This window comes from Phyllostomus discolor, chromosome 6 (assembly GCF_004126475.2).
Source record: "Phyllostomus discolor isolate MPI-MPIP mPhyDis1 chromosome 6, mPhyDis1.pri.v3, whole genome shotgun sequence".
NCBI classification, from domain to species: Eukaryota; Metazoa; Chordata; class Mammalia; order Chiroptera; family Phyllostomidae; genus Phyllostomus; species Phyllostomus discolor.
Genome location: NC_040908.2, coordinates 74,038,674 through 74,066,098, shown reverse-complemented (window position 1 = coordinate 74,066,098; position 27,425 = coordinate 74,038,674). Strand labels below are relative to the sequence as shown.

The 27,425-nt window shown below is 40.0% G+C and overlaps 1 protein-coding gene across 1 annotated transcript; it reads right to left on the bottom strand.

Moving 5' to 3' along the window:
• Positions 1-436: 436 nt before the first annotated feature.
• On the bottom strand, positions 437-26,553 carry MFSD9 (major facilitator superfamily domain containing 9). Its single transcript, XM_028517195.2, has 7 exons — positions 26,300-26,553; positions 24,717-24,804; positions 24,026-24,069; positions 13,874-14,003; positions 10,785-10,994; positions 2,775-7,441; positions 437-566 (listed from the first exon to the last, which is right to left on the bottom strand). Exons 1-6 carry the CDS (start codon positions 26,453-26,455, stop codon positions 6,651-6,653), a joined length of 1,419 nt encoding a protein of 472 aa, XP_028372996.1. The 5' UTR covers positions 26,456-26,553; the 3' UTR covers positions 437-566; positions 2,775-6,650.
• Between the last annotated feature and the right edge of the window lie 872 nt (positions 26,554-27,425).

The window sequence follows — 27,425 nt, the reverse complement described above, 5'->3', positions numbered from 1 at the left end:
CCGATAACTTGCCCCTTCAATTTTTTTCCCCAATACCACCCACCTCACATATGAAGTGACTGACACCCTCAGAAGGGGTCAGCCACCTCAGATGTGTGGACATAATGCCCACAATATTTAGTTTCTAAAATCTTCTTTTATGTTGCACCAGCACATGATTTTCTGATCCCTTTTGTTTTGTTTTCTAATATTTTCAGTATTTTGAAAATAAAATTCTATTTTATTACTTTTAAGAATCATGAATAAAATGTGGGTCAGTTCTCTTACCTGTATGGTCAGGGAATGATTTTTTCTGTATTGAGTTAACACATGCACTGTAAACAAATTTTCAATATAAAGAGCATATTGTTTTGAACATTCAGAACCTACTTCAGGACCTTACAGTACGTCACAGAGGTTTACCTCTTCCTCTCAGGCTTCTGGTTTGAGTCCTTACCTTTAGCTTGAAGTGGCTTGGTAAAGGTGCTATGAAAGTGACCAGAAGAAAATGCTCACCGTGGTCAGTAACCTCATCACCTGGCACTGTCAGACAATGCAATTCACAGAGCCCTGGCCTGTGCTTCAACCTACATGGCACAGACAAAGGCAAGTACAGAACAAACACCCATCACATGTGCTGCAGAACACATTTATCCCTTTAGGTTCATTCTGGATAGTTCATGTGGTTTCAATTTCATTCAGCAAACTCAGGATAGAGTTCTGGTAGGTGAGCTATCACAGGAAAAAGTAATTTTCAGTCTGGATAAGAACCTGAGTCCTAGCTATTCAAAATGAAATCAATTCTTCAGTAAGCCTGAAGAAAGATCATCTCTTATCTTACATGATAAATTGTAACTATTAATAGGTATTTTAACTACTGTTTTGTCCTCCAGAGTGTATAGTTTGGAAAATGAATTTTTTTAACCAATATGTAGTGTATTTTAAACCCACAGTGATCAAAATACAGTGCTTTGTTCAAACAAGATGCATACAGTCCATTTTTATGCCATTTAAGTTATTAGTAATTAACTCTGCTTCCATAGTGTTTATAATGATCTTTTCCCTCCAGGAACAACACAAGCTGTTTGAGAATATCCATTTTCAAAATAACAATTGGCACTATTTCTTACAACGTAGTAGTGAATTAGGAAACAGCAGATATTTTGTTACTGTTTTCACAGGCAGCTATCTATAAAATGGTAAGTTTAGACAATATGGGAAAATAAGACATCTCAAGTAAAATGTTTAAAATAAGGTAGTATTTGTGTATCTGATTAATTAGAAATAAACCATAGTGTGTAATAACATGTTATCTTGAAACTATTTCCTTGCCATCAGTATAGAATAAATTTCAGATTATGTATGTATTCGTATACAGTTAGAAAAGACAAAGGCTTGTTGTTTTTTATTAAGATATGTTTTTAGCATACTAGAGGTTTGAACTTTCAAGCACTTTAGTACCCTGCTTTAAAATATACATCAGGATGCAAACAGTGGCTTTTAAGAATTAATAGTCAAAATAAACAACACTTCATTACAATTTAAAGGGATTTTATTATTAAAGAAAATGATTGTCATGTAATGCAAGCTTTTCAGGAAAAAAAATTAGAACCAAAAAACAGTTTTGTAGGTCTAACGCCATGATTCTGAACTCTGGGTGTACATTATAAACACTAGGTATTTTAGAGCCCGGTTTCATAGTTCCAAGAACAGCTGCATTGTGTGTGTGTGTGTGTGTGTGTGTGTACCTTTCTCTCTCACACGTGCGCACACACACACACACACACACACACACTCTCTATCCTGGTTGAGTCTGTGGTAACCTATTTCAAGACTTCTTAAAGGCCAAAGTTAGCTTCTGGGGAGATCACTGTGCTGGCTTTTACTGTGTATTCCAAATAAAAAGCTATTCTCCTATAAGCCATTGACCAAATGCTTGAAATTTCCCCTAGCTTGAAATGTCTCCCACTCCCAACAGATTTCTAAATATCTTACAGAAGCATCCTCAGGAAAAGATGCCTTCTTGATGTTCTGAATATTCTAGAGAATTCCCATCAATGTCCACGTATGTTCTCTGCCAGTCAACATAGGATAGGGCAGAATGTGCTCCACTCTCATTGAAGGTCTTTCTAACCTTGCCTCAGCTTTGCCTAGACCAGGCCCAAGTGTCACTTAAGGGCCCTCCAAAAATCTTTCTGCAGCCACACCCTAAGAGTCACCAGAACTTCTGGGTTTTGCCTCCCTACCTACTTCCTTCTTTCAGTGCCCAGGACCACTTCTCCTTCATGGTCCTCTGAATTACTGCTCCAAAGTATAGACGGCTCCCTTCTTGGCCTCCCATTAATATTTCTTGCTGTAGCCAGAGGATCCTACTAAAACATAAAGGACCAGTAGCTCTCCCTCACCTGCCAGAAAAGTTCACCACTGGCCCAGAGGATGAGCCCCTTCAGGTCTAACCCTGTGATTCTCCACTCTGGTGTGCATTAAAAACACCAGGCACTTCAGGAGCCTGGTTCCACAGGTCCAAGACAGGATCTGAGCACCCAAGGTAGAGAACCACTGATTCTAGCCCCTGATGTTTGCTTCAGGCATAACTCCAGACTTCCCTGCTCCAGGCCATTGGGCCTGAGATGTGGAGTCCTGCACATTACTCTCATGGCCAGGCATTGCCTGTTACCTTTCTGCATATCGCTCATATCTCTGGACATGAGGGCAGAGATATACCTCCCTCCCCTCTGTGGAAAAGGCCAAGCATTCTAGAACCCCATACTCTGAGACTGTTTCACAGTACTTACCAATTGTGGTTGGCATAATGTTGAAAGAGTGCCACTTCCTATATAAACTTTTCAAGTAAGTTCAATGCCTCTAAAGTAAGATTACATAGAAGAATTAAGTTGAGTCACATGAAATTGCAGATATTTTTGACTTATAAAAATAACAATTTCATGGGGCTCAACCTAATACTTTGGAAAGGATTACAAAAGATACTCAAAACAATTTAAAAATCAACACAGATTTTAATTGAGCAGATTTAATATCCCTGAGGTCATATTCCATAGATTGCACAAATATTATCCTTTACAATAGTGGTTTTCAAACTTTACTGTATATACAAAGCAGCTGGGTGTCTTGTGAAATGGTCCCTAGCAGGTCTGAAGTGGGGTATCTGCTCCAGGGAACCCTGACCCTGCTGGTCCCCAGAACACAGCTTGAATAACAGTAGTACATCAGACTAGTAAGAGGAGCTGTGACAAAGTATTTATCTAAAAAAAAAATCACCTGAACAAAACACTGAAACTACCAGTGGAGAATAACAAAAACATTTCTCTATGCTATAGACTAAGATCAATCTTTGCTTAATTGTAAACCCTCATTAAGTTTATAGGCTTTTATTTAACTTCAGAAATAAACCGCTATGATTTATCTAGGCCATATTTAATAGCTTCTAAGGAATTTGTCCATTTCTAAGAGTGAAGAAAAGATAATTTTTAGAGAAATTCTTTTGAAATTCTACTTTATTACAAAAAACCTTGGTTTACTGGCCTTTGAGTCTAACTTCCATGGCAAGTTACTATACTACTAAAGGGCAACGTCATTTTATATCATACTTCGGTCCCCTCAAAGGCACTAAGCACCTGGGTTGGCCAAAAAGTCTGTTTAGTTTTTTCCATAAAAGACATTTTTCATTTTCACCAATAACTTTATTGATTTGGGTATTTTGAGTATGTTGGCTATTTCCCCGCATGGTATAACAGTGATTGTTCTCAGTTATTGTCTCAATTTTATCCCTATCAACTTCAACTGGTTTACCTGACGGTGGAGCATCACCCAGCGAGAAATCTCCAGCACAAAACTTTGCAAAACACTTTTGACATGTCCAATTACTCATAGCACCTTCACCATACACCTCACAAATCTTTTTTCACATTTGTTGTTTTTACCTTTCTTGAAATAATAAAGCATAATATGCTGAAAATGTTGCTTATTTTCTTTTTTTTTAAGATTTTACTTATTTGTTTTTAGACAGAGGGGAAGGAGGGAGAAAGAGGAGAGAAACATCAATGTGTGGTTGCCTCTCATGCGCCCCCTACTGGGGACCTGGAACAGAATCCAGGCATGTGCCCTGACTAGGAACTGAATGGGTAACCTTTTGGTTTGCAGGTCGGTACTCAATCCACTGAGCCACACTAGCCAGGACTATTTTCTTCCATTTTCTATTTTAAAATGGCTACACAAATGTGGAGGATACCAGCCAGCAGTGTATATCTCGGCTGCAGATGTTCATCGAAACGTGCTAAAAACATACACAGAGACAACCAGGTCCTGTGGGGGAACAGGAACAGAAGGGCCACTCCTCACGCAGGGAGCGCCTTAGCCACCCTCTCTCCTGGAGGGCACCATGGCCACTCCTCACCTGGGGAGTGCCTCATGTCCACACCCAAGCAGATTTTTATTGAGAAAACAGACTTAGTTTGTGGATTCACAGTCTGGCAGAAAATATCAAAAGATGTAAACAACTTACAAAGGTGGGGACAGCACTCCTGCTGAGATTCTGGGCAAGGTTTCTGGTCTTTAACATACGAAAGAGGTACAGGTTCCAAAAGTTTCCTGCCTGTGCTTTTAAATTCCAAGATAATAACATCCTCCAGCAAACAGATCTCACAGGATCTTGCATATTCTATGTCCCAGGCCTGACTACCCTGGGGGTCTGCCATTTCTGGTCTGGGCTGCCCCTGCTATCCTGAGTTAACAGAGAAAACAAAGGCAGTCAAGAGACCTGGATTTCTCACATCCAAGAGCAAAGACTCAGGAATTGGCAAAATTGGTGATGGATGTCGATCACCCCGTTATTTCCACAGCCCCGTGAGTCTTGTCCCTGCCATTCCTTCGTGAACGCGTCTGTCTGAAGTTCATTCTCTATTCAAGAGAATTGTTACCCGTCATTGACTGCCGTTTAAGCATGAGGAATGAGCCATATGAACAGGCAGCGTTGATGCCAGGGAAATAAGTTTTGTCTCCTTCAGCGGCTCCTGGTCCAGAGGTCTTTCACTCAGCCTAAGTCATGGGGAGTTACAGCTTCCTGAGACCAGGCAGGGCGGCCCACAACACACAAATAAATCACCAATCTTGATGTTTTTCTTTTTAAATGCATGTTGTTATAACAGCTGTCACAATATAATATAACAAAATCATTTCAAGTGAAGTTAGACAACTAAGCGCTACTAGAGCCATCTTACAGAAACCAAACCAACTTTTTGGCCAACCCAATATAAAAGTTCAGAATTACAACACAATAAAAAGTTTATATTTTTCTCATAAACAATCTTCAAATTTCCAACCAATTAAGTTATCATAAGTACTTGAGTTTACCCCATATGCAATTTCTAAAACTACAGAAATATTTTTTCTGCTTAACACCCAGGAAGTACTTAAATTATAAAAAATTAGGGTGTTAAAATATTATTTACAATTATATGTGCATTAGGGTGAAAGTAGGAATAATATCTTACTGGGCTAATTAAGAAGGTTGACAGGAATGTGCACTTTGGTGATTTGTACAAGGAAAACAGAGGGAGCTCTTAAGTAATTTTTATTAATAACTGATGTCATCCCAATAGGTCAGGATGTGCTTTACAAATACCTTTGTGTGAGCCTGTGCTAACTTCATTCTGGGCCCCTTATCCCTTGGGCAGTAATTTTGGAACGGCAGTTCAGTCTAGGCCTAGGAAAATGCACACCAAAATGTGTCTCTGTAGACAAACACAGCTCTTCTATGCACAGGTGTGATAGTAAAATAAAGGAAATTATTTTCAACACAAGACACTCTAGAGTTAAGTCCCTCCAGTGAGGTATGACACCTGACACTCATATTCTGTACAAATGTTATGGGATACAATGCTAGTAGCTGGGGAAAGTATAACAGACTGTGATTACATTTTAACAGACAGTCCAAACTGAGTTAGCTACCAATAAAACAATCAAATCTCCCCCTGGGTTTTACTCTAATCAAATCCTTTCTCAAATTCCATGAGGAACTGCAAGTGGTACTTAACCATATACAACAGATATCTGGCCTCACCTAGGCCCATGTAATCAGTCTCTGGGGTGAGGCTGGGCATCTGATTTTTAACCAGGTCCCCAGGTGGAACTAGCATTCATAACCTTGTTATGACTTGAGGAAGTGACAAACTAGCTTTAATAAAGCAGCTTCTTCAATCTCTAGCATTTTGATAGTAGAAAATCTCCCTCTTCACTTACACAATTGAGAAGGAACCTGTATCCCAGCTGATAAGCACTAATGTTACCTTATTTTTATTGAGAAGGAAAACACTTGGATCTCTTCCCTTCTTGCACTTGCCAGGTTCTCCGATCCCATCACTATTTTCTTATCCTGTAGCTGGTAGCTCTTTTCCCCTTGATTTATCCTCACTGATCCACATGGGAAGAAAAGACTTTTAAGTATATATTTAATATGTTCCCCTTTGGCAAGGCTCTGACTTCTGATCATCCACAGGGCTGAATGCAGAGCTGGAGGATGACCTGGATGACCTCGAGTAGAAATATGTCTTTTCACTTAGATCACTCACCCTTTCCAAAACACCTTTCTCACTTGGCCTCTGCCCCTCATTCACCACCATCAATTTTGCTTCTTTGTGTCGTCTAAATTCATTCTATTCACTTTTTAATCTATCGGTCGTATCACCACCATAGCGAGATTTGTTTAGTGACATTATGAAAACAGCTACCAAGGTTAATGCAGCCCCCAGACTGGGTGGGCCACAAGGACTGACTTCCTGGGCAACTCCAGAGAGGATGGGGGCCATGACTCGGCCCACTGCTGTCACTGATTGCCCCAAGCCTATGAGGGTGCCCCTGGCATGGGCCCCACCCACAGTTAGTTGGAGGTCTGTAATACAAGTCCTGCCAATGGCTGTGGAGAAAGCCAGGAGCGTGGAGGAGAAAATGACAGTTCTCATGGTGGGGGCCATGGAATAGAGCAACAGGAGCAAGAAGGTGAGCACACTGGAGTGCAGCAGGACCCTGTGGGAGTTGTGCCCATACAGCCGCAGGATTGGACCCAGAACCAAACCAGCCAGGGCCCCCAGGGTGCTGCTGTAACTGATGAGGTAGCCTGCCACCATGGGCCTCACCCCGAAGCGCTCCTTGAGAGCCAAGACAAAATTACTGTGGTACAGCAGGGCTGCCATGGCCATCAGCAAACGTACTAGAAATATGTCCCACATTTTAGAAAATACCAGGCTCTTCACGTCCTGCAGTGTGGACATGACTTCCATCCAGGATGGCCTAGGCATCTTCTCACTCACCATGATCCCAGGGGTAGGGCTTGCCTCCTGAACTTCATGGTCTGTCTTTCCCAAAGATGCATGGTTCTTACCCAATCCCAGGCTATTCTTCGTACTACTGACTTTTATTTCACTCCATGGAAACAGCCAAACAAGACCTGTTAAAATGGCACCATGTGTTAAAGTAGGCTGAATTCACCGAATTCACACAGTACTACCATGGGAGACAAGAAATAACTAGTATTAGATTATTCTGTACTTTTGTATCAGCAGATTTGCTAATCCCTATTTTTGAATCCAGTTTTTAACCATTACCATAGCTACTTCTACTCCATTTCAGTATCAGCATTCTGCAATTCACCTAAGAAAATAACCTATACCTACATAATATTCACTATTCCCAGCCCCCAACTCAAGAACCTATGAGTTTCCCATATCCCATTATTCCATATCTAAATTCTTAGACTTCACATTTAAATTCTTCCCTCATTACTTTGCTAATTATCTGACTATCCACTACCCGCCTACCCATCCATATTCATCACCCACCCAAACATTGAACATTTATGCTAAATCCTGAATCCTGTGCTAAACATTAGAAACAGTATATTAACAAACTAGACAAGGCCTATACAACTCCTGAACCCAAGGTACTTAAACATAAGAGAGGGTAAGGACATGCAAACAGGCAATTAGATTCCTGGGTAGGTGTTATGCTGGGGGAAGCATAGGATGCTTTAGACAGAGACATCCTTGGAATGAAGGGCAAGGGGGTAGGGAGGGGCAGTTGGTAGCTAAGGGTAGCTTGACACTAATGTCAAGGGAGCATCTGATTGGATCTGCACTCTTATAGGTCTCCTGTTGAGACCTATTCTCATCAACCACGACATACACTTGACCCAGCAGTTCATACCCCTGCTCAGATAATCCCACCTCTGCCCTCATGTGGCTGGCACGTTCCTGCCTTAGCTGTTTTATTGATCCCACACGATCCAAGCAAGTAGAATGCCCTCTTGCCAATTCATGCCCCAAACTTTCTTAAAAGTAAGTAATAGCTTGCCATCCTAGGACATCTTTCCTAACACATCCCTGTGTGGTTTTTCAGTCCTCCAAGACTGAAGTTCCACCTGAACTTGTGGCTGGCCAGTCAGTGCTGCTTCATGCTGTTTTATGATAGAGAAAACAAATCACATGAGAAAGTGGACCCAGACTTTTCATTTGCTCTTATCTTAAAAGGCCCCTTGGAGACTTCATACAATCTTGCTAAAAAAGTGAAAGAACTGTCAATGATACACAAAAAGAAAAGTATAATTAAACTAATAATTAAAATAATTGTGACAGCAACTAACATTTATGGAGTGGTTGTCATATGCACAGCAGTAGAATAAACTGCTTATATGCAAAACCTCTCACAGTTCTCATAACAAGTCTATGAGTTTTGTTAGTCCATTTTACAGTCAAGGAAACTGAGACAGCTCATCAAAAGCCCACACTGAGAAGTGGCACAGCAGGGATTTGAAGCCAAGTCTGTCAGACTAGTGTTTGAGTTCTTAACCATGAAAAAAACTAATCATTGGTGAAAAGACATGAAAGCCCTTTTTCAGAAGAAGTAGCAAATCAAAGCAAGGACATAAGAAGCTGAAGAGGTAGATAGGTTGGGGAAAATAGCCGTTCTTATCAAGGAGAAAAGTAATGACAACATGGAATGAGGAAAACAGTCTTATACTATGCTCAGTGCACTGGAAGGCCCAGTGCTCTGAGACACTGTCTGCTGTCCAGCCCCGGTCCCTCTTCTGCTCCTTCCCTGCCAGCATCTGCATCTGCCTCAGCCTGTCAACCCCACAGCTCTTAAGCAGGAAAAAAATCCCTATTACTTTAAGCAACTGGAGTTGAGAACATTTGCAGCTGAATGTATTCCTAGCTTGGATCCATTCATATACTTAGGTTAGGGCAAAATATTAAACAGCACTATCACTGCAGAATCCAAAACAGAGGCCAAGAGTCATGTTCTTTGTTTATACACTGACTTCTATGTACTTCATATTGACATACTTTGCTTTATATGGGAAGGTACCTGGTTGCATTAACCAGTCCTGGGCTTGAAAACATTTTCTTTTTCTTTAATATTTTCTTTATTTATTTTTAAACAGAGGGGAAGGGGAGATAGAAACATTGATGTGTGAGGAAAACATCCACTGGTTGGTTGCCTCTCATATGCCCCCAACTGAGGACCTGGCCTGCAATTCAGGCATTTCCCCTGACCAGGAAACAAACTGGCTACCCTTTGGTCTATGGGACAGTGCCCAACCCACTGAGCCATACCACTCAGGGCAAAGCCATTTTCTCTAGAGTTACACTGATCCATCAGATCTCTCCTCCTGGCTAAGATTAAACTTCTGGTAGAAAATCATATAGTATTCCTCTGAGAATGAACTTTGCTTCTCGAGACCGATATCCCAACCCAACATGGAATTCATCACTCAGCCAGAAGTCTTGGATATGAAGATTCAAAAAGTTATAGTCAAATACAGTATCATTGAATTTAGAAAAATTGAACAACATAAATCCTCTTGTTAATAACGTTGTTTACATAAGGATTGGCCATGTACCAATCTCTGGGCAAAGAAGTTCATCTTCTTTGCTTTAAGCAACTGGCCTATCATTCAAGGAGCTCACAGTCCTGTATGTATTCTTTGTTTATCTATTTTTTTTAAAGAAAGAGAGAGAGAGAGAGACACTGAGAGAAAAACATCAATCAATCTGTTGTTCCACTTATTTATGCATTCACTACTTGCTTCTTTTATGTACCCTGACCAGGGATCAAACCCGCAACCTTGGCATATCAGAACGATGTTCTAAACAACTGAGCTACCTGGTCAGGATCTAATATGTATTCTTTCATTTACCAAATACTATTGAACATTAGCTATATATGCCTGGCCTCTTCTGGGTAGGGATGATAGCAGTGAGAAAATCTGAAACCTTTGAAGTTTACTTTCTAATTGTGCATGCTAGAGGAGAAAAAACACATTAATAATGTTTCAAAAGAAGTATGAAGAAATATAGTTATTTTAGACAGAATGATCAAAGAAGCGCTCTTAAGGAAGCAAATATTTGAGACCTGAATGATATGAAGAGTCTGTAAAGAAACATGGGAAGAATACTACAGGTAGAAGAAGGAACAAACTGCAGCGCCCTCCTGTGAGAATAAGCCTGGCATGTGTAAGGTGGACCAGGAAGCCACTGTGGTCCAAGGCACATGGAGGAAAGCAGGGACAGGGGAGGGGCAAGCTCAATACTGTGCAGTCTGTGAGACAAGCACGTACTTTAGCATGACACGCACACACTAGGAGGGCTGCGGCAGCAGGTGGTGTGGTCTTTCATTTTTGAATAAAAGCCTGCCTATTCCAAAAAAAAAACAAATTATAAGGAAATAAAAGCAGATTAGACAATATGAATGAATAAACCAAATACTCTTCTTATGATTAAATGGCAACTTACCAGCATTGAGAAGGAAGACAGAAAAACAGATGAGGCATATGAGATAAAATCCACCATCTAGTTCAATAAGATAGCCACCAACCATGGGTCCCAAAATGAAGCCCACACTAGATGCTGCATTTAACTGTCCAATGACTAATGGCCATTCCTTCTCTGGAACCAGATCAGAAAGCAAAGCCCTTGAAATGGAGAGTGTATGTTTAAAAATACCTGCAAGGAGACAAGAAACACATTCAGTAACATTTTCCAGATTAAAAGCTCGCTTGTGATTCAGTACTTCACTGATGGAGTTCTAATCCATTTTCTTTGAACCTTGAAGGCCAGCAGGTTCCATGAACCATGACTGGACTCCTGGTCTAGCCCTATCATCCTGATTGGTCACCTTGTCTCTGGTAACCAACCTCCTGAATCCTCAGCTTCCCCCACTCTCATCATGACGTCCCAGTGTCCCCAGTTCTCTGTGATCCAAGTCCAATTCCTGGTGGTTTCTATATGGAAATTTATCATTCATTATTCATAAACTCAGGGAATACCCATTTTCTGCATGCCTACTACAGGTCCAACATGGACTTTGACCCCAGGTAATGCAAAGAACAGGGAGGAAAAAAAAAAGACATATATTCCTGCCTTCACAGAGCTGGCACATCTATACAAAAGGTGATAATTACTATGGAAAGAAACAGAGCAGTGAAGAAGGACAAGCAGAAGTACAAATATAAAAATAGTCAATATGATGACATAGTAGTCATCTAACCAATACTACTGATTTTCTACTAGTAAGAGGCTTCTGAAATTGCTGACTAAACAAATTGAAAAAGATTAATGTAAAGTGTATGTAACAACTTTATATTCCTCATACTACTTCTGCTGATGAATTTGACTTATACATATCAAACAGACACATTCAAATAAACTTTCATGTGAATTCTGGTGACATAGGTGCCCACTATTTTGATCTAGACACAGTAAGTCCTACTAATAAATGATGCTGGCAGGTTTGAGTCATTGCTCCTATCCATGATGGGACATAGTGGTTTCCAGTGATCTCCTTGAAGGAATCACTGCTCTGCATATGTCTACTCAAACCAGGTTATTTTACATTAACATTATAATCTTCCACATAAATCTCTGCCCAGTTTGTAACAAATATAGGTTCTATTTATCTCTCATCTGTTTCTTCTGAATTATGAACAGCCTTACCATTGATTTGCAGAGTATATTATACAGCAGAAGGACAACCTGTCCCCCAAACCAAGAATGTAAAGTGACCTGGTCACCAGGTGCACATGAAATAGTTATCAATTGAATTTTGTGTGTGGCAGTGGGGCTTGTTAGGATGATTAACCACATTTAAAGCAAAGGTCTTCATAAACCATTTTATTAAGTGAAAAACAACAACAAGCATTAATTTTGAAGGGTGAACGCAAAAGACTTGTTTATCAGGGTAGCACGGTCTGACAGTGCTCTAATGATTAAAGTAGGAAAGAAACAAACTTCAGGTCTCTGACACTAAGAAAGGATAAGAGGGAGTAAGAGCTTCCCTAGTAACTACCTACCAACCTCACCACCCAGCACTCACAGGCAATGTTTCAAAGAATGGAAAAATATGTTAATGAATTGACAAAATGAAAGCTATTTCAAAAATGGCAGAAACATTCAAGAGTAGTCTGAGACAAAACTTACACACAAGCAACTACATCATAATCCTAGTGTCCCCCACAAAGTCACAAGCAGCTTTATAGAAGGCCATAGGAAAGCTACAGTGCTTAGTACCAATTTGAAGTCAGGAAGCCCAATTTCAAAACTATAAGCTCACTGAGGACCATACAGTAACCACAGTGCTGGTCAAAGACATTTAATAAATTCTTCCTAAGAGTGGATGGAGAGAGACCAGAAGCAAGTAGATAGACCCTACTGTAGTAGCAAAGCTGCACACAATGACAGATGTCAAGGACACCAGGCTCTACCAAGTCCAAGGATTAAAGCTCTGGACAGGTCAGCAGAGCCTGACTGATGCTTCATGTTCAATCACAGTGGCTGCTGGAGTTACAGATCTAATTTGTATTGTCATTGTGCCCTCTTTACTTAAGTTCTCATCAAGAGGTATTGGATAGCAGGACATTTACTGAAGAAAATACAAGCTACAAGAAACAGTGTACATAGGACAACGACTTCTTAGTACCCTTCAAAGTAGGCACCTTGGAACTTCAGTTCTCCCAGCATCTCTTCCAATGCTCACAACACGCTGCAAAATTCTTTGTTGGAATCATTATCAGCTGTCCTGTTGTATTTTCCTAACTCTCGCTGACAGTTTGAAATCTCTTTCCCTTTCAAAGGTGATTTTAGTTTTGGTAAAAGCCTGAAGTCGCAGGGCACCAAATCTGTTCATTGGTAGTGAGCTGAATCAAGTCATTAGCAACTGAAGCAAAATGTTCCTTCTGTTCTAGTAGCAGACAGAAGCTGCAGAATGAATCTCAAATACAGCGGTTTTTTCACTATTCAGATCAACCTTTAGTTCTTACAGTGTTAGTTGCCAATCTTTGCCGACTGCAGCCTGTATATATTCAATATTCTCAGGTGTTCTGCTTGTTGCAGGCCTTAGAGAATGTGGTTAACTTTCAACAGATTCTCGACCATCTTTGAAGTGTTTATGCAGTATTTTTATTTGCACTGCACTCATTACATCATCACCAAAAGCCTTCTGAATCATCCAAATAATAGTTTCCACAGAGGAATGTTCAGGCTTAACACAAAATTTGGTAGTTTTGTTGCTCTATGCACTCATTTTGAATGTGATGGCCACACAGTACACATGTTCACTCAGTGGAGTCTACCAACATCACTGACTAGTATAGTGAAGTTGTCATTGTTCACACTTGCACATTTCAGTCCACTCTCCTGGCTGCCAGGTTACACTGATGTCATGCAAACCATTCTTATTATACTAACAATACCGGACATTTTCTGGACAGACCTTGTACATGTACATATACATGTACATATACATATATGTATACATATACATATACATATAGACATACACATAAGTGATTTATTTTGAAGGAAAACACAGAGAGGCAAGAACTCACCCACAGGGACTCTGGCGAGAGCAAACACAAATACATTGGTAGATGCTCCAAGAATAAGATAACCCAAGCCACTGAAGAGAATACACACCAGCAAGGAAAACCGCCTTCCAACCACATCACTCCAGCAGCCCTGAGGAAGCAGGAAACACAAAAAGTCCTTTGACTCACTTTTATAAAATCACCACCATGAAAATGCCCCCCAAATGCAATGCAAGGAAAAATACCAGGGAATTTGGGCTAAGATCCTTAGATGCTTGATTCTATTATGCCATTTGTCAGAGTAAATTATTGTCTCTGGCCTTCTACAAATTGAGTGGGGAAATACAACATGGTTTTCTTTATCCAAAAAAGCTTAAGATACCAAAGAAAGCATCTGTGATGATCCAGAGGCTAAGAATGGCTGGAGAAACAGTGAGGTATAATTTTTAAAGTTTTTTTAAAAATTACTGATACTCAGAGAGTGTAAGGGAGGGAGAAGGAGGAGAGAACACTAATGTATGAGAGAACCATTGATTGGTTGCCTCTTGCATGTGCCTGGACCAGGGACTAGGCCTGCAACCCAGGAATGTGCCCTGACCAGGAACTGAACCAGTGACCTTTTGCTTTGCAGGATGATGCCCAACAAACAGACATCTGTCAGGGCTTAAAGCCCCATTTTTATTTTCATTATAGCTTTATGTATCTCAACTCCTTTGAAACCATGTTTAGTTTAGAAATTTAGAAAATACTGAAAAAAATGAATATAAAAATACTGCAAATCTAAAAATAGTATTTCTAACAAAATATAGTATACTGTATTTTGTAACTTGTTTTTCCACTTCACAACAGATCTGGAACATCACTCCATGTCATTAAAAATCTGTTTTTTCTTCTGTAAGAGTGGCTGTTCTTTTCAGTCATGACAGCCATGGATTTTATTAATTTTGTTAATCCAATAGATTAAAATGATTTCTCATTACTCTGATGTGAATTTCTTTGATTACTTTTGAGATACAACATTTCTCACACTATTACTTTCTTTTAGTTTCATTGACATAACTGAGATATAGCACTGTGTAAGTTTAAGGTGTACAGCATGACTTAACTTACATATACTGCAAAATTACCATAAGTTTAATTAACATGCATCATCTCATATAGATATACATGAAAAAAAGTTTTTTCCTTGTCATGAGAACTTTTAGAATTTACTCTTAACAACTTTCAAATACAGTCAGCAGTGTTATCTATAGTGTCGCCATGCTGTATGTTACATCCCCACTACTTCCTTATAATGTAAGTGAAAGTTTATATCTTTTGAACACCTTCACTCAATTTGCTCACCCCAGCCTCAAGTAACTACAAATCTAATCTTTCTCTTAAAAAATTCATTCAAAAACATTTGTTTTTAAATCCCACATGAGATCATTTGGTTTTGTTTTCTCTTGTCATATTTTACTTAGCATAATGCTCTTCGGTTTATCCACATTGTTGCAAATGGCAGGATTTCCTTCTTATGGTTGCGTGTGTGTGTGTGTGTGTGTGTGTGTGTGTGTGTGTGTGTGTGTATGCAATTTTCTTTAACCATTCATCTCCTGATGGACACAAATTGTTTCCACATCTTGGCTGTGGTAATGCCACAGTGAACAAGGGGGTGCAGATATATTTTTGACATGGTGATTTCATTTCCTTTGGATATATAACCAGAATTAGAATGCTGGATCATATCCTAGTTCTATTTTTAATTTTTTTAGGAATCTCCATACTTTCACAGTAGCTGCACCACTGTGCATTCCCACCAACAGTGCATAAGGGTTGCCTTTTCTACACAGCCTCAACATCATTCTCTTATGTTTTCAGTGATAGCCATTCTAACAGGTATCTTGTTGTGGTTTTGATTTGCATTTCCCTAATGATTAATGACATGAACACATTTACTGTTTACTCAGGTCCTTTGCCAATGTTTTCTACTTGGGTTATTTACTATTTGCTTATATTTTGCATATTAAACCTTATCAGATATACACTCTGCAAATATTTTTTTCCATTCCAGAGCTGCCTTTTCATTCACAATTATTTCTTTTGCTGTGTAGATGTTTGCTAGTTTGATGTAGTCCAACTTGTTTATTTTTAATTTTGTTGTTTGTGCTTTAAGTATCATATCCCCCAAATCATTGCCTTTCTTTCATGTTTTTTCCCTAGTTTTGTGGTTTCTGGCTTTACATTGAAATCTGTGGTTATAATTCCCCTATGTGGGAAGTCTCAGAACCTGCCAGGCATGGGCTCCTTTCTGAACCACTGTTGTGGCAAGTAAGGAGCTTTGGTGACATTAGAAGTGGTCCAGGGTGAAGATGGCCCAGGGTGAAATTTGCCCAGTGGGTGACTAGCTGAGCCCCCAGTGCCTCTATATGGAAGTCTAAGTGTGAGACTCACGAAAAAGAAAAGAGAGCCTACAAGGAATGGAAGTAGAGAGGCAAGCTGGGAAGGCCTAAGCAGAAGGCAGTGAGGACAAAAGGTCTGAGGATGGTGGTGGTATGCTTTGTGGAATCCAGGAGGTGGAGTGAGGAGGATCACAGATATGTCAGGAAATAAAGGGCCGCCTTCCTAGCTCATTTTTTACTTAATAATTTTCAGTACTCCATAGCAACAGCTCAGTCAAAACAAGTCTCCCTTGCAGCTAAAAATTCTGGTCTTCAAAGATGCAGCCAGAAGTCACTGGTGAGTCTTCTGAAAAAAATTTTAGAGGTGGGGAAGGGTACTGGCACAGGGAAGAAGATTTGCCACAGGGAAATCTTCTCTTTTCCCTCCTTCCCTCTCTCCTGCTGAGAATATTCCCATGATGCAAGAGGTTAAGCAGTTGTCCAGCTGAGGATGGCTAAGCATGAAGACAAAGGAGGCTTGTCTCTAGCAGCAACTCACACTCCTGGTCAGCCTCAGTGGGTAGCTGCCCATTTTTCTCTTTATACTTTGGAAGTGCTTTGTTTCATGCAGATGGCACAAGCCTGATGGAAAAACCCAGTCCAACTACAGAGCCTCAACACTGAGCCATTTTATGTACTGAGGTTCTGGGTGAGGCTTTGTTTGAAAAAATTTGTTCAAGTAAAAATTACTAAGCACTATCACAGCTATAGAGCGCTCACAGTGAGGAAGGTCAAGAACAGGGTCTCCAGCAATGTTTTCCTGGATATGGCTAGAAGGCAGTCAATGAGGCATCTTGCTTCTTCACTCCACCATGATATCCAATGACTTTCCCCACTCTTTCAAATTAACCATGTCATCTTAGCCTGCCTCTCTGTCTTGCCAAAAGTCAACCACTTCTGCTCATGTCCTTTCCCCATTTTTACACATGTTTATCTTTTTCTTAAAAACCCAAAAGATGCCCTGACCATTGTAGCAAAGCTGGTTGGGCATCATCTCACAAACCAAAAGGTTGCTGGTTTGATTCCTGGTCAGGGCATATGCCTGGGTTGCAGGCTGATCCCTGGTTGTGGCATATATGAGAGGCAACCATCAATGTTTCTTTTTCATATTGATATTTTTCTCCCTCTATTACCCTCTCTCTAAAGATAAATAAAATCTAAAAATGAAAAAAACCCAAAAGATGTTTTTACACAGGTTATAAATGGTTATAACATTCCTTTATGAAAAATTTGAGAGTAAATCTTCCAAAATACTGTCAGCCTTATATAAATAGCATCATCCTTTCCCCTAGTTTTCATTTCAATGGATTTTAGAAATCTCTCACACTCTTTCCACCTGGGTAATAGGTCCCTAGCCTCCTTTTGTGTACAGGGCAGTGACAGAATCTGGTAGGTACACCCCAGGTCGTGGGCCAGGCTGACTGGGTTCAACTCTGAACTCATCGTTCCAAATGCTACACACACATTAGTTAATGTAATCACATATGGAGACCTATCGCTAGCCCTGTTTTTCTAACTGTAAAATAGGAATAATAATAGTATCTAACTCAGAGGTTCTTTCTCCCCCTCAACACTTGTTATGTGCTTTTATGTACATAAAATCAGTCATTAAAGATGCATGACTACTAGAGATGTGGCTGAGAGTAGTCAATATAATGATTGAATAAAATGAAATGCCCAAAAAAGGGTCTGACACATAACAAGTACTTAATAAAGTCTAGTTATTTTCATGAAAATGGATATATTAAATTAGTCAAATCTGACACAGCACATCTTTTCCTCATAAAGATTTACTTTTAAAATTAAAATGTTTTAATTTTATAAAACTTATAATTAAAGTATTTATAAAAACATTGGTTAAAAATAAAAATTTTATTTGGTATTTCATCTGATTTTTTCCCCAGGGTATTACTTTTTTATTTCACTGATTATACTATTAGAGTTGTCCCCATTTTTTTCTCCCCTTTATGTCCTCTCCACCCTAAAACCCCCTCCCTCCACCATTCCTCCCCATTTAGTTCATGTCCATGGGTCATACATATAGGTTCTTTGGCTTCTCTATTTCCTATACTATTCTTAAACTCCCCCCATCTACTTTATGCCTAACAATTAAGCTTCTAATTCCCTGTACCTTTGGGGGCAGGGCAGATTGGGTACCTCCCCCCCCATTCTCCTCCTCCCCCTCCCTGATGATAACCCTCCATATGATCACCATTTTTGTGATTCTGTTCCTTTTCTAGTTGTTTGCTTAGTTTTTGATTTTTAGGTTCAGTTGTTGCTAGCTGTGAGTTTGTTGTCATTTTACTATTCATAGTTTTTGATCTTTTTCTATTTCTTAGATAAGTCCCTTTAATATTTCTTAAGAGCTTGGTGATGATGAACTCCTTTACCTTGACCTTACCTGGGAAGCACTTTATCTACCCTTCCATTCTAAATGATAGCTTTGCTGGATAGAATAATCTTGGATGTAGGTCCTTACCTTTTATGACTTCAAATTCTTCTTTCTAGCCCCTTCTTGCCTTTAAGGTTCCTTTTGAGAAATCAGCTGATAGACTTATGGGCACTCCTTTGTAAGTAACTGTCTCCTTTTCTCTTGCTGCCTTTAAGATTCTCTCCTTGTCTTCAATCTTGAGTAATGTAATTATGATATACCTTGGTGTGTTCCTCCTTGGGTCCAATGTCTTTGGGATTCTCTGGGCTTCCTGGACTTCTTGGAAGTCTATTTCCTTTGCCAGATAGGGGAAGTTTTTCTTAATTATTTGTTCAACTAAGTTTTCAATTTCTTGCTCCTCCTCTTCTCCTTCTGGCACTCCTATGATTCAGATATTGGAATGCTTAAAGCTGTTCCAGAGGTTCCTAAGTCTCTCCTCATTTTTTTGAATTTTTGTTTCTTCATTCTGCTCTGGTTGGATATTTATTTCCTCCTTTTGTTCCAAATCATTGATCTGAGTCCCGATTTCCTTCCCTTCACTATTGGTTCCCCTTTATCTCACTCTGTATAGCCTCATTTCTTCCTTCATTTTGTGACCAAACTCAATTGTTTCTGTGAGCATCCTGATAACCGGTGTTTTGAACTCTGCATGTGACAGGGTGTCTATCTCCTTACCACTTAGTTCTTTTTCTGTAGTTCTGATTTCTTCTTTCAATTGGGCCATATTTCTTTCTCTCAGCGTACCTGTTATGTTGTAAGGGCAAAGCCTTAGGTATTTGGCAGGTCAGGGTAACCCTCTTTGCTGCATTGTGGTGCTGTCTGTGCTGGAGTGGTCAGAGAGGGAGCAATTCACTCCCTCACTCCACTCTGGCCCCACTTCCATCACTTCTCTTGCTTCCCACAAGCAGACTGTGCCCTTTCAGGTGCTGATTCCCAGGTGAGTGGGTTTGTTACATTCTAGGACCTAGTGGGCCTCTCCAATAAACTCTCCTGAGAGACTGAGAGTTTCTCCCACCTTCACAACCCCCACAAGATTTTAGAGCTAGAGGTTCTGAGTCTTTTAGCTTCCCAATCAGCCAGACCCCGCCTCACCTGCATGGTCTACCATCTTACTGTGGGTCCTCTCTGCCTGGTTGCCCATCTTTGCCCCTCCAACTGGTCTGGATTAATGTTTCCTTAACTCCTTGATTGTCAGAGTTCCATGCAGTTTGATTTTCTGGCAATTTTAGTTGTTTACTGTTTTTAAATTGGTTGTTATCCTTCTTTTGGTTGTGCAGGGAAGCAAAGAATTTCTACCTATGCCTCTATCTTGGCTGGAACTGGTCTGAAGGATTTCTAAGGAGGTTCTTCTTAAATTATAGCTATAAGGTATATGAAATGTGCTTTGTAAGCACAAATACAATAAAGCAGAGGAGTATTTGTAAAAGAGGGTTTGGCCATTGCTAGCAATAAAAATTTACAGTCACAAATTGCTACTAAGTGCCAGGTGCTCTGATAAGTGCTAGTGATAAAAGCAAGCTTGCTTTTTATTCTACAGAATGTTAAGAGTCCAGTAAAAGAAAGGCACTTGATTGATTAAAGTACACTCTGACTTAACTAATCTAATATATACACACATAGCAAGTATTTTTGGTAGTGAGTTTCCAAGTAAAAGAGAAAAGGTGTTTACTAAGCAAATGCAACTTCTTTCACAAGGAAGAACATGAAATATGACATGTTGCACTACAAGCAGTGCACTTGTCTTCTATACAATCTGACACTCAGGACCTATTTATTTTTCTAGATCTTTAAGGCAATGAGAAGTGACTTTTAGGAAGAAAATAACCCAGGCTGAGAGTCTGGATATTGAGATAAAGTAACTTTGTCAAACTATTTAAAGTCTGTGAGTCTTAATTTCCTCCTGTATAATAGAGATAATTACCTTCCTAGGTCATTGTAGAGAGTAAAGGAGAATAAAATTATTATTTATATGTGAATTAATCTATAAAAGACTTGAAAATAAGATAAATCAGGGAATAACTATGTAGTTACTTAAAAATTCATTAAAATATCGACCAGTGGTCAAGATGGTGGTGCAGGTAAATACAGCCTGCCTCCTCACACAACCACATCAAAATTAAAATTAAACTATAGAAGAACCATTTTTCAGACTGCCAGAAATTGAGTTGAATGGAAGTTCTACAACTACAGAATTAAAGAAGAAACTATTTTGAGACTGGCAGGAGGGACAGAGACATGGAATGGGCTGCTCCCATAACTGCATGTGGCAGATAAAATCGGGAAGGATATCTCAGGAGCTAGGGATCCCAGCTCCACACAAGGCCTCCCAGCCCAGGGTTCCAGTGCCAGGAAGATGAGTCTCCATAACTTCTGGCTATAAAAACCAGCAAGGATTGACAGTGTGGAAGAGGGAAATTACTGGAGTCTCAGGTAGTTCATCTTAGAGGGCCCATGAATGGACTTATTCGAACTCTCCTTCTAAGCTCCAGCATGGGAGCAGCAGATTGAAAGGCATCAGAGACATAGGGGGAAGACCTGAATTGTCTGGCATCAGGGCAAGAGCTGGGGGGCAGCTTTCTCACAGAAAGAAGTGCTAGCAGAGGCCACTGTTTCTTTTCTGAATCCTCTACCCACAGAGCCACAGAGGCAGCAGGCAGGTACCATTTCTGAGACTCCATCAACCTGGCTCAGAGTTTGGCTGACCCTGGTGATTTCCTGAAACCCTACCCCAAGAGCAATAACTTTCGAGTCTACCCAAGCTATTGTTCCCAGGGGCTTTTCCATGCAAATAGTTTGTCTTTGCCCACACTTCAGATTTTCCTAAATTCCCTCACACAAGCAGCATCTGGCTTCAGTGAGCCCAGTACCTCTCACTAAGTTGCCTCAGGCCCAGTATGAGCAGCAGCCAGCCTTGGTTCACAGCTTGGCCTCACCTGGGCATGTCCAACCCCAGCTCAAGTAGCAGCTATGTGCATATTTCTTTGTAGCTTATGCTGTGTGACCCTGGACAGAGCACAAGGGATGACTGATTTTGGACATGCAAATAATAATAAAGGCTCAAATATAATAGGAGGGTATACACTGCACACATGGTAGGCACATTTTCAGTACACAAACTGAGTAATAGGGGAGGCTGTGCCACTGGACTCTACATGATAAATACTACAGTAGGCCACTCTACTAAGCCTCGGAGACACTGAAGCTCTACCTAATACATAGAAACAAACACAGGGAGACTGCCAAAATGAGGAGACAAAGAAACATGGCCCAGATGAATGAACAGAACAAAATTCCAGAAAAAGAACTGAAACAAAATGGAGATAAGCACTCTACTAGATTACAAGTTCAAAACACTGGTTATAAGGATGCTCAATGAACTTAGTGAGAACTTCAATATCATAAAAAAGATCCAGTCAGAACCAAAGGATACACTAATTGAAATAACAATTTACAGGGAATCAACAATAGAGTGGATAAAGCTGAGAATCAAATTGGTGATTTGGAATACAAGGAAGTAAAAAACAACCAATCAGAAGAGCAAGAAGTAAAAAGAATAAAAAATAATGAGGATGGTGTCAGGAGCCCCTGGGACAATCATTAAGCATACAACATTCATATCATGGGGGTGCTGGAAAGAGATGAGAGAGAGTAAGAAATTGGAAATCTATTTGAAAAAATGAAAGAAAACTTCCTTAACTTGGTGAAGGAAATAGACATACAAGTAAGGTAATGCAGGAGTCTCAAAGATGATGAACCCAAAGAGGTCCACACCAAGACACATCATAATTAAAAGCCAAGATTAAAGACAGAGAATCTTAAAAACAGCAAGAGAAAAGCAGAGAGTTACCTACAAGGGAGCTCCCTTAAAAACCGCTGACTTCTCAAGAGACTTTGAAGGCTACAAGGGATTGGCAAAAAATGTTGCAAGTGATGAAAAGCAAGGACCTACAACCAAGATTACCCTACACAGCAAAGCTATCATTTAGAATCAAAGGGACAGATAAAGAACTTCTCAGACAAGATAAAGCTAAAGGAGTTCATTACCACCAAACCAGTATTATATAAAATGTTACAGGGTCTTCTTTAAGAAGATCAAAAATATGAACAATAAAATGGTAAAAAAAATACATACCTATCAACTGAATCTAAAAAGCAAAATAAACAAGCAGAAAAGAAACACAATCATAGACACAGAGAATGCTTTACCAGTGGCCAGATGGGAAAGGGGTTGGGGGGCATGGGCAAAAAAGGTGAAGGGATTAAGAAGTACAAACTGGTAGATACAGAATAGTCATGGGGATGTAAAGTATGGCATAGGGAACACAGGAGCCAAAGAACCTACAGGTATGACCCACAGTATGGACAATAGTGTGGGCATTGCCAGACGGAGTGGGGGTTAGCTGGGTGGAGGGGGGCAAAGGGGAAAAAACTGGGACAACTGTAATAGCATAATCAATAAAATATAAGTAAAAAAAATATCACTAAATTTCTTTTCTTTTTTAAAACATATTTTACATGCAAGCCACTCTTGGGAAGCACAATACAGTACACTGATTTCACTACCAGTGAGCCCATCAGCCAGCTATTTAGACCAAGGTCATGGTTGATCAATCTACCTGATCGATCAGGTAGATTAATCAATCAGGTAACTGATCCTAACATGACTGTTCTGTTTGACCTGCCTGGACTACTGGACACCACAGTCTAAAACCAGAGTAGCAGAGTGGATTTCATAAAGAAAAGAGAAGGGTCAGTTAATAATTCTGAATTTCAAACAACTGAGTGGGCAGAAGTGGAAGTGACAAGCTCAGTTGTGGGTCTTTCTGGTCCATGCTATAGATATACAACCACCACTTCAAACGGTTCCCTCTGTCTATACACTTAGGTTTTATAATTAATAATCCATGTAGTTAAAACATATAACTTCAGAGTCCTAGAAGCACAAATGAATTTGATTATTGTCAGTTAATTGACACATATGAAAAAAGTTGGTAATAATCATTCTTTTTTCTTGTCAAAGTCAGCAGGAAGTCATGAGAAGAACAGGGTACAGTTTAAAAAGTACACTCTCATTTTGACTCAATGTGTTCTTTTAAGAAGAAACCATCTGACTCCTCTAAGCCAATGGCTTCTCAGATGCCAATGGAGGAAGAGAGATGACTGAAGGAACCTTTCTGATCTAACGACACTATATATCCCAATCATGTAGATATCTACGTTTGGTAAACCTCCCGCCTCTGATTTTACCACAGCCATGTTGGATGGCACTCAAAATGTATGAATGTGCTTTCTAGACACGTTGCTAGATGGAAGATAACTTACCACCACTGGGCTAGAAAAGAGCTGCAGAATGCCATAGGAGGAGCCTGCAAAAAAATATCAATAAAATCAGCTAAACACATCACAAAATTGGATTAATGGGATAACAACTACATAGTAATTAACAGAAAAACATTAGGAAAAAAGTTCATTTTTAAAAAGAAAATTACCCCACAACTTTTTTTTTCAATTGGAAAATTTTGTGTTAAACAGGTAGAAACATCATATAGTCCTCTAAGATGTGGTGGTGGTAGTGCAGGAAGTTTGAACTGATTGGTGAAGGCTCACCCCAATTCCTTCTCCTCCATGGTGTGATTTCTGTGTAGTTTACATTTGTTTCGACTGTCACATTAGGTTATAGGTTCTTATAGGCAGGAGTCCGTACCTATCTTTTAACTATACAATCAGCTCCTCGGAGAGGCTCAATAAGCCCCTGTAACAGCACTGCTGGTATGAGGCATGGAGATAACACTGAATCTCAAAACTTCTCAGAATAGAGGCAGTCTAGGAAAAGATGAATCACATTTGCTCCAGGGTAATATTTTTAAATATTCTGAAAATTCATCTTACAGCATTTTCAATTTACCTTTGGATAGTATTCGCTATCGCTATAAGACTATTTTTTTGTTTTCAGGCACTTAGTTCAGGGAATTTAAAATTCAGCACTCTTAAAATGTGCAATGTAAGCACTTACCTACAATTCCAGCAACTGTTGGACTTGCTCCAAGAGACTTAATGTGAATGCTCAATAAAGGGACAACCATGCTGACACCAAACAAATCCTAAACAACAAAACACTAATTAACTCAAATTAGAAACAAAAGTCTAGGTGTTTTTATAGTGGTGATCCTAATTATAAACTGATTTTCCAAGAAAAACCTAAAACTTCGAGAAAATAAGAAATCCTAACTGTATTGTTATGCTATACTCAACAGGTTATAAAGCTATCAAGGATCCAAATACAATAAATTATAGCAGCTGCTACCTATAAATGAGTGAACCACTCTGACCTATAATCCATTTTAGCTTTAGCTTCTTTGTAATTGGTATTTAGTATTCAAGGAGGATATGCTACCAGAAGTTCCTTAAATAAGAAAGCAAAACAATTTTTTGTGGGTAATGAAGTGGGGAATGAGGTAGGGATGATGTGTATTTCTTGATAAAGCAGCATGTACTTGAATTTGAGCATGAATTTCCTCCAGCAGTTGGGGAAGATAACTAATCTGGGGTTTACTGAAAAGCTGATATATTAATGCAAGGCCAACTTCTGCAACTAAGTCATAGAAAGTGTATGCACTCTGGGATCAGAAAAACAGTTCCCAATTCCAATTACACCATTTATTAATAAATGTGTCCTTGAAAAGTTTATTGAATGTCACCAAGCATCAGTGCTATCATCTTTAAAAAATAAGGATAAAATACCTGCCTGGTAGAAATATAATGTGTATTAAGAGATACAGTGGTTGAGAAAAGTCTGACACACAATAGAAGCTCAAACATATTTTCTCTTCAGTTCTGAGAATAGGTACTGATCCTTTTTTGCTAGGGATTCTGAGTTAACAGGTTGTTAATATTTTCTTTAACTATTGTGGTTCTCATTACTACTTCACTTGCGTACTTGCTACAACTGGTTTAGGAGAATAAAAACACATAGCACACACAGTTTTTATTAAATAGTCAACCTGAATTCATTTTCTTGTAATCCTGGTTAAACAGAAATATTTGAAAAAAATGTATTTTTTCAGTCAACAGTTACTCTTTTGTTCTTTGCTTCTCTTGATAGCTGTAATTCACCTAATTACAGAATCATAAACTTCCCAATACACTTTTCAGCATTTTATCCTCCATGGTTACATTTTCAGATGGCCATGTCTTTAATCCCACCACACACGCGCGTGCACACACACCCGCCCGTCTGCGCTTTTCCTCCCCCTTTCTTCCCTCAAGGCGCATTACATTTACTTTCTTTATCTTAAGTTCCGAAAGGCTTTTTTTCCTCTTTATTTTTTTGGCCTGAGCCAGTTGTTTCCCGAAACCACGCAGCCCAGCTGCCTCACGTCTGACACCGTTCACTTCTACCTCTGTGACTTTCTAAATAAAATTTTGCTTGTGTTTGAGTCTTAGCTCTGAATTTTTTTCTCACCCAGAATTTAAGGTCCCAGGTCTAAAATCTGGTGCTTTTAGCGGTTAACACACCTCTCGCTCCAGCTACGAGAAAACCCACTCCCTCTAAACAGCGTTAGCAGTCAGCACCTGAAAAGCAGCCCCAGCACTCACCAAGAATCCCACCAGGTAGACGCACAGCAGAAAGAGACGGGGTTGCTTCACAGCAGGCCGCGGAGCTCCCGTCTGGGCTCCTATTCCCGCCTCCTGCCCCCTCGGTTTCGAGTAGCCGAGGCCTGCTCGGCAGACCCCTGCGGCCCCCAGCACCATACCATTAAAAACCAGGAGCGCCGACGCCCAGCAGACCCTGCTCGAGAGGTAGGCGCACAGCTCCACGCCAGCCCCGCCCCCGATGCCCTGCGGCGTGCGCCTGCGCTTAGGGGAATTCTGCTGGCTGCCGCTGAGTGGCTGGCGGGGAGAGGCTGGGCTGAGCCTTAGCGAGAGACAAGGCTGCAGACTGAAGTGGACCCGCCCCCTATCCGCCACACACCGGCTGTGCCACCGTCTTGTGATGGATATGTGGGTTTTTGAGATGGCAGTGATGATGCTGTTTTCTTGAAATGAAGACCCTATTGTCCTTGCGTTTGGTGGACGAAGGGAATTATAATGAGCTTCACCTCAGGGAATGGGTTTGTCAAAGAAACAGCATCCAAATTTGTAGAAAAAGTTTTATGAGTTTATGTGAATCCAATTTAGAGTACATACGTGGAAGCAAAATCTCAATGGATTGAGAAAAGACTGTGCAGAATGGCAATTTTGCAGCTTATTTTATACATTAAAACCAAAGGAGAAGCTGTAAAGAAGGTGGTAGATTAAGGGGACCGGAGAAAGCTAAGGGAGAGAGTGGTATCTTTAGGAGTGGTATCTTTAGGACTGGAAAAAAAGTGAAATGGAGAGATGGACACTTATTTTACTTTGATGGGCACAGTATAGTTAATAACAGCACACAGAGATGGTATGGAGTGAACAAGATAACCTTTGGGGTCCGGTTTTGTGAACCTCTTTGGGGGCAGAGCAGTCTGGCCTCAGATGGGTGTGGAGAAGAAAGTTACATTGACATTTCAAAGGTATAGTATCCTAGATGGTAAGAACAGCAGAGCTCACTTAAGGTAAAGATTGACCTTTGCTAAAAAAGTTATAGGCCTGGGACATGACTACCCTCTATGACTAACCAGTCCAGTTAATGATTTATAATCAAATCATCCTGTGTGGTTACTTTTTGGTCACTGAGCTTCTCAGG

Coding starts and splice junctions, on each gene's coding strand:
- MFSD9 (XM_028517195.2), bottom strand. CDS start 26,455: ATGGTGCTGGGGGCCGCAGGGGTCTGCCGAGCAGGCCTCGGCTACTCG. Junction 10,995..13,873: donor TCTCGCCAGAGTCCCTGTGG/GTGAGTTCTTGC, acceptor GTCTCCTTGCAG/GTATTTTTAAACATACACTC. Junction 7,442..10,784: donor TGTCTTCCTTCTCAATGCTG/GTAAGTTGCCAT, acceptor CCATTTTAACAG/GTCTTGTTTGGCTGTTTCCA.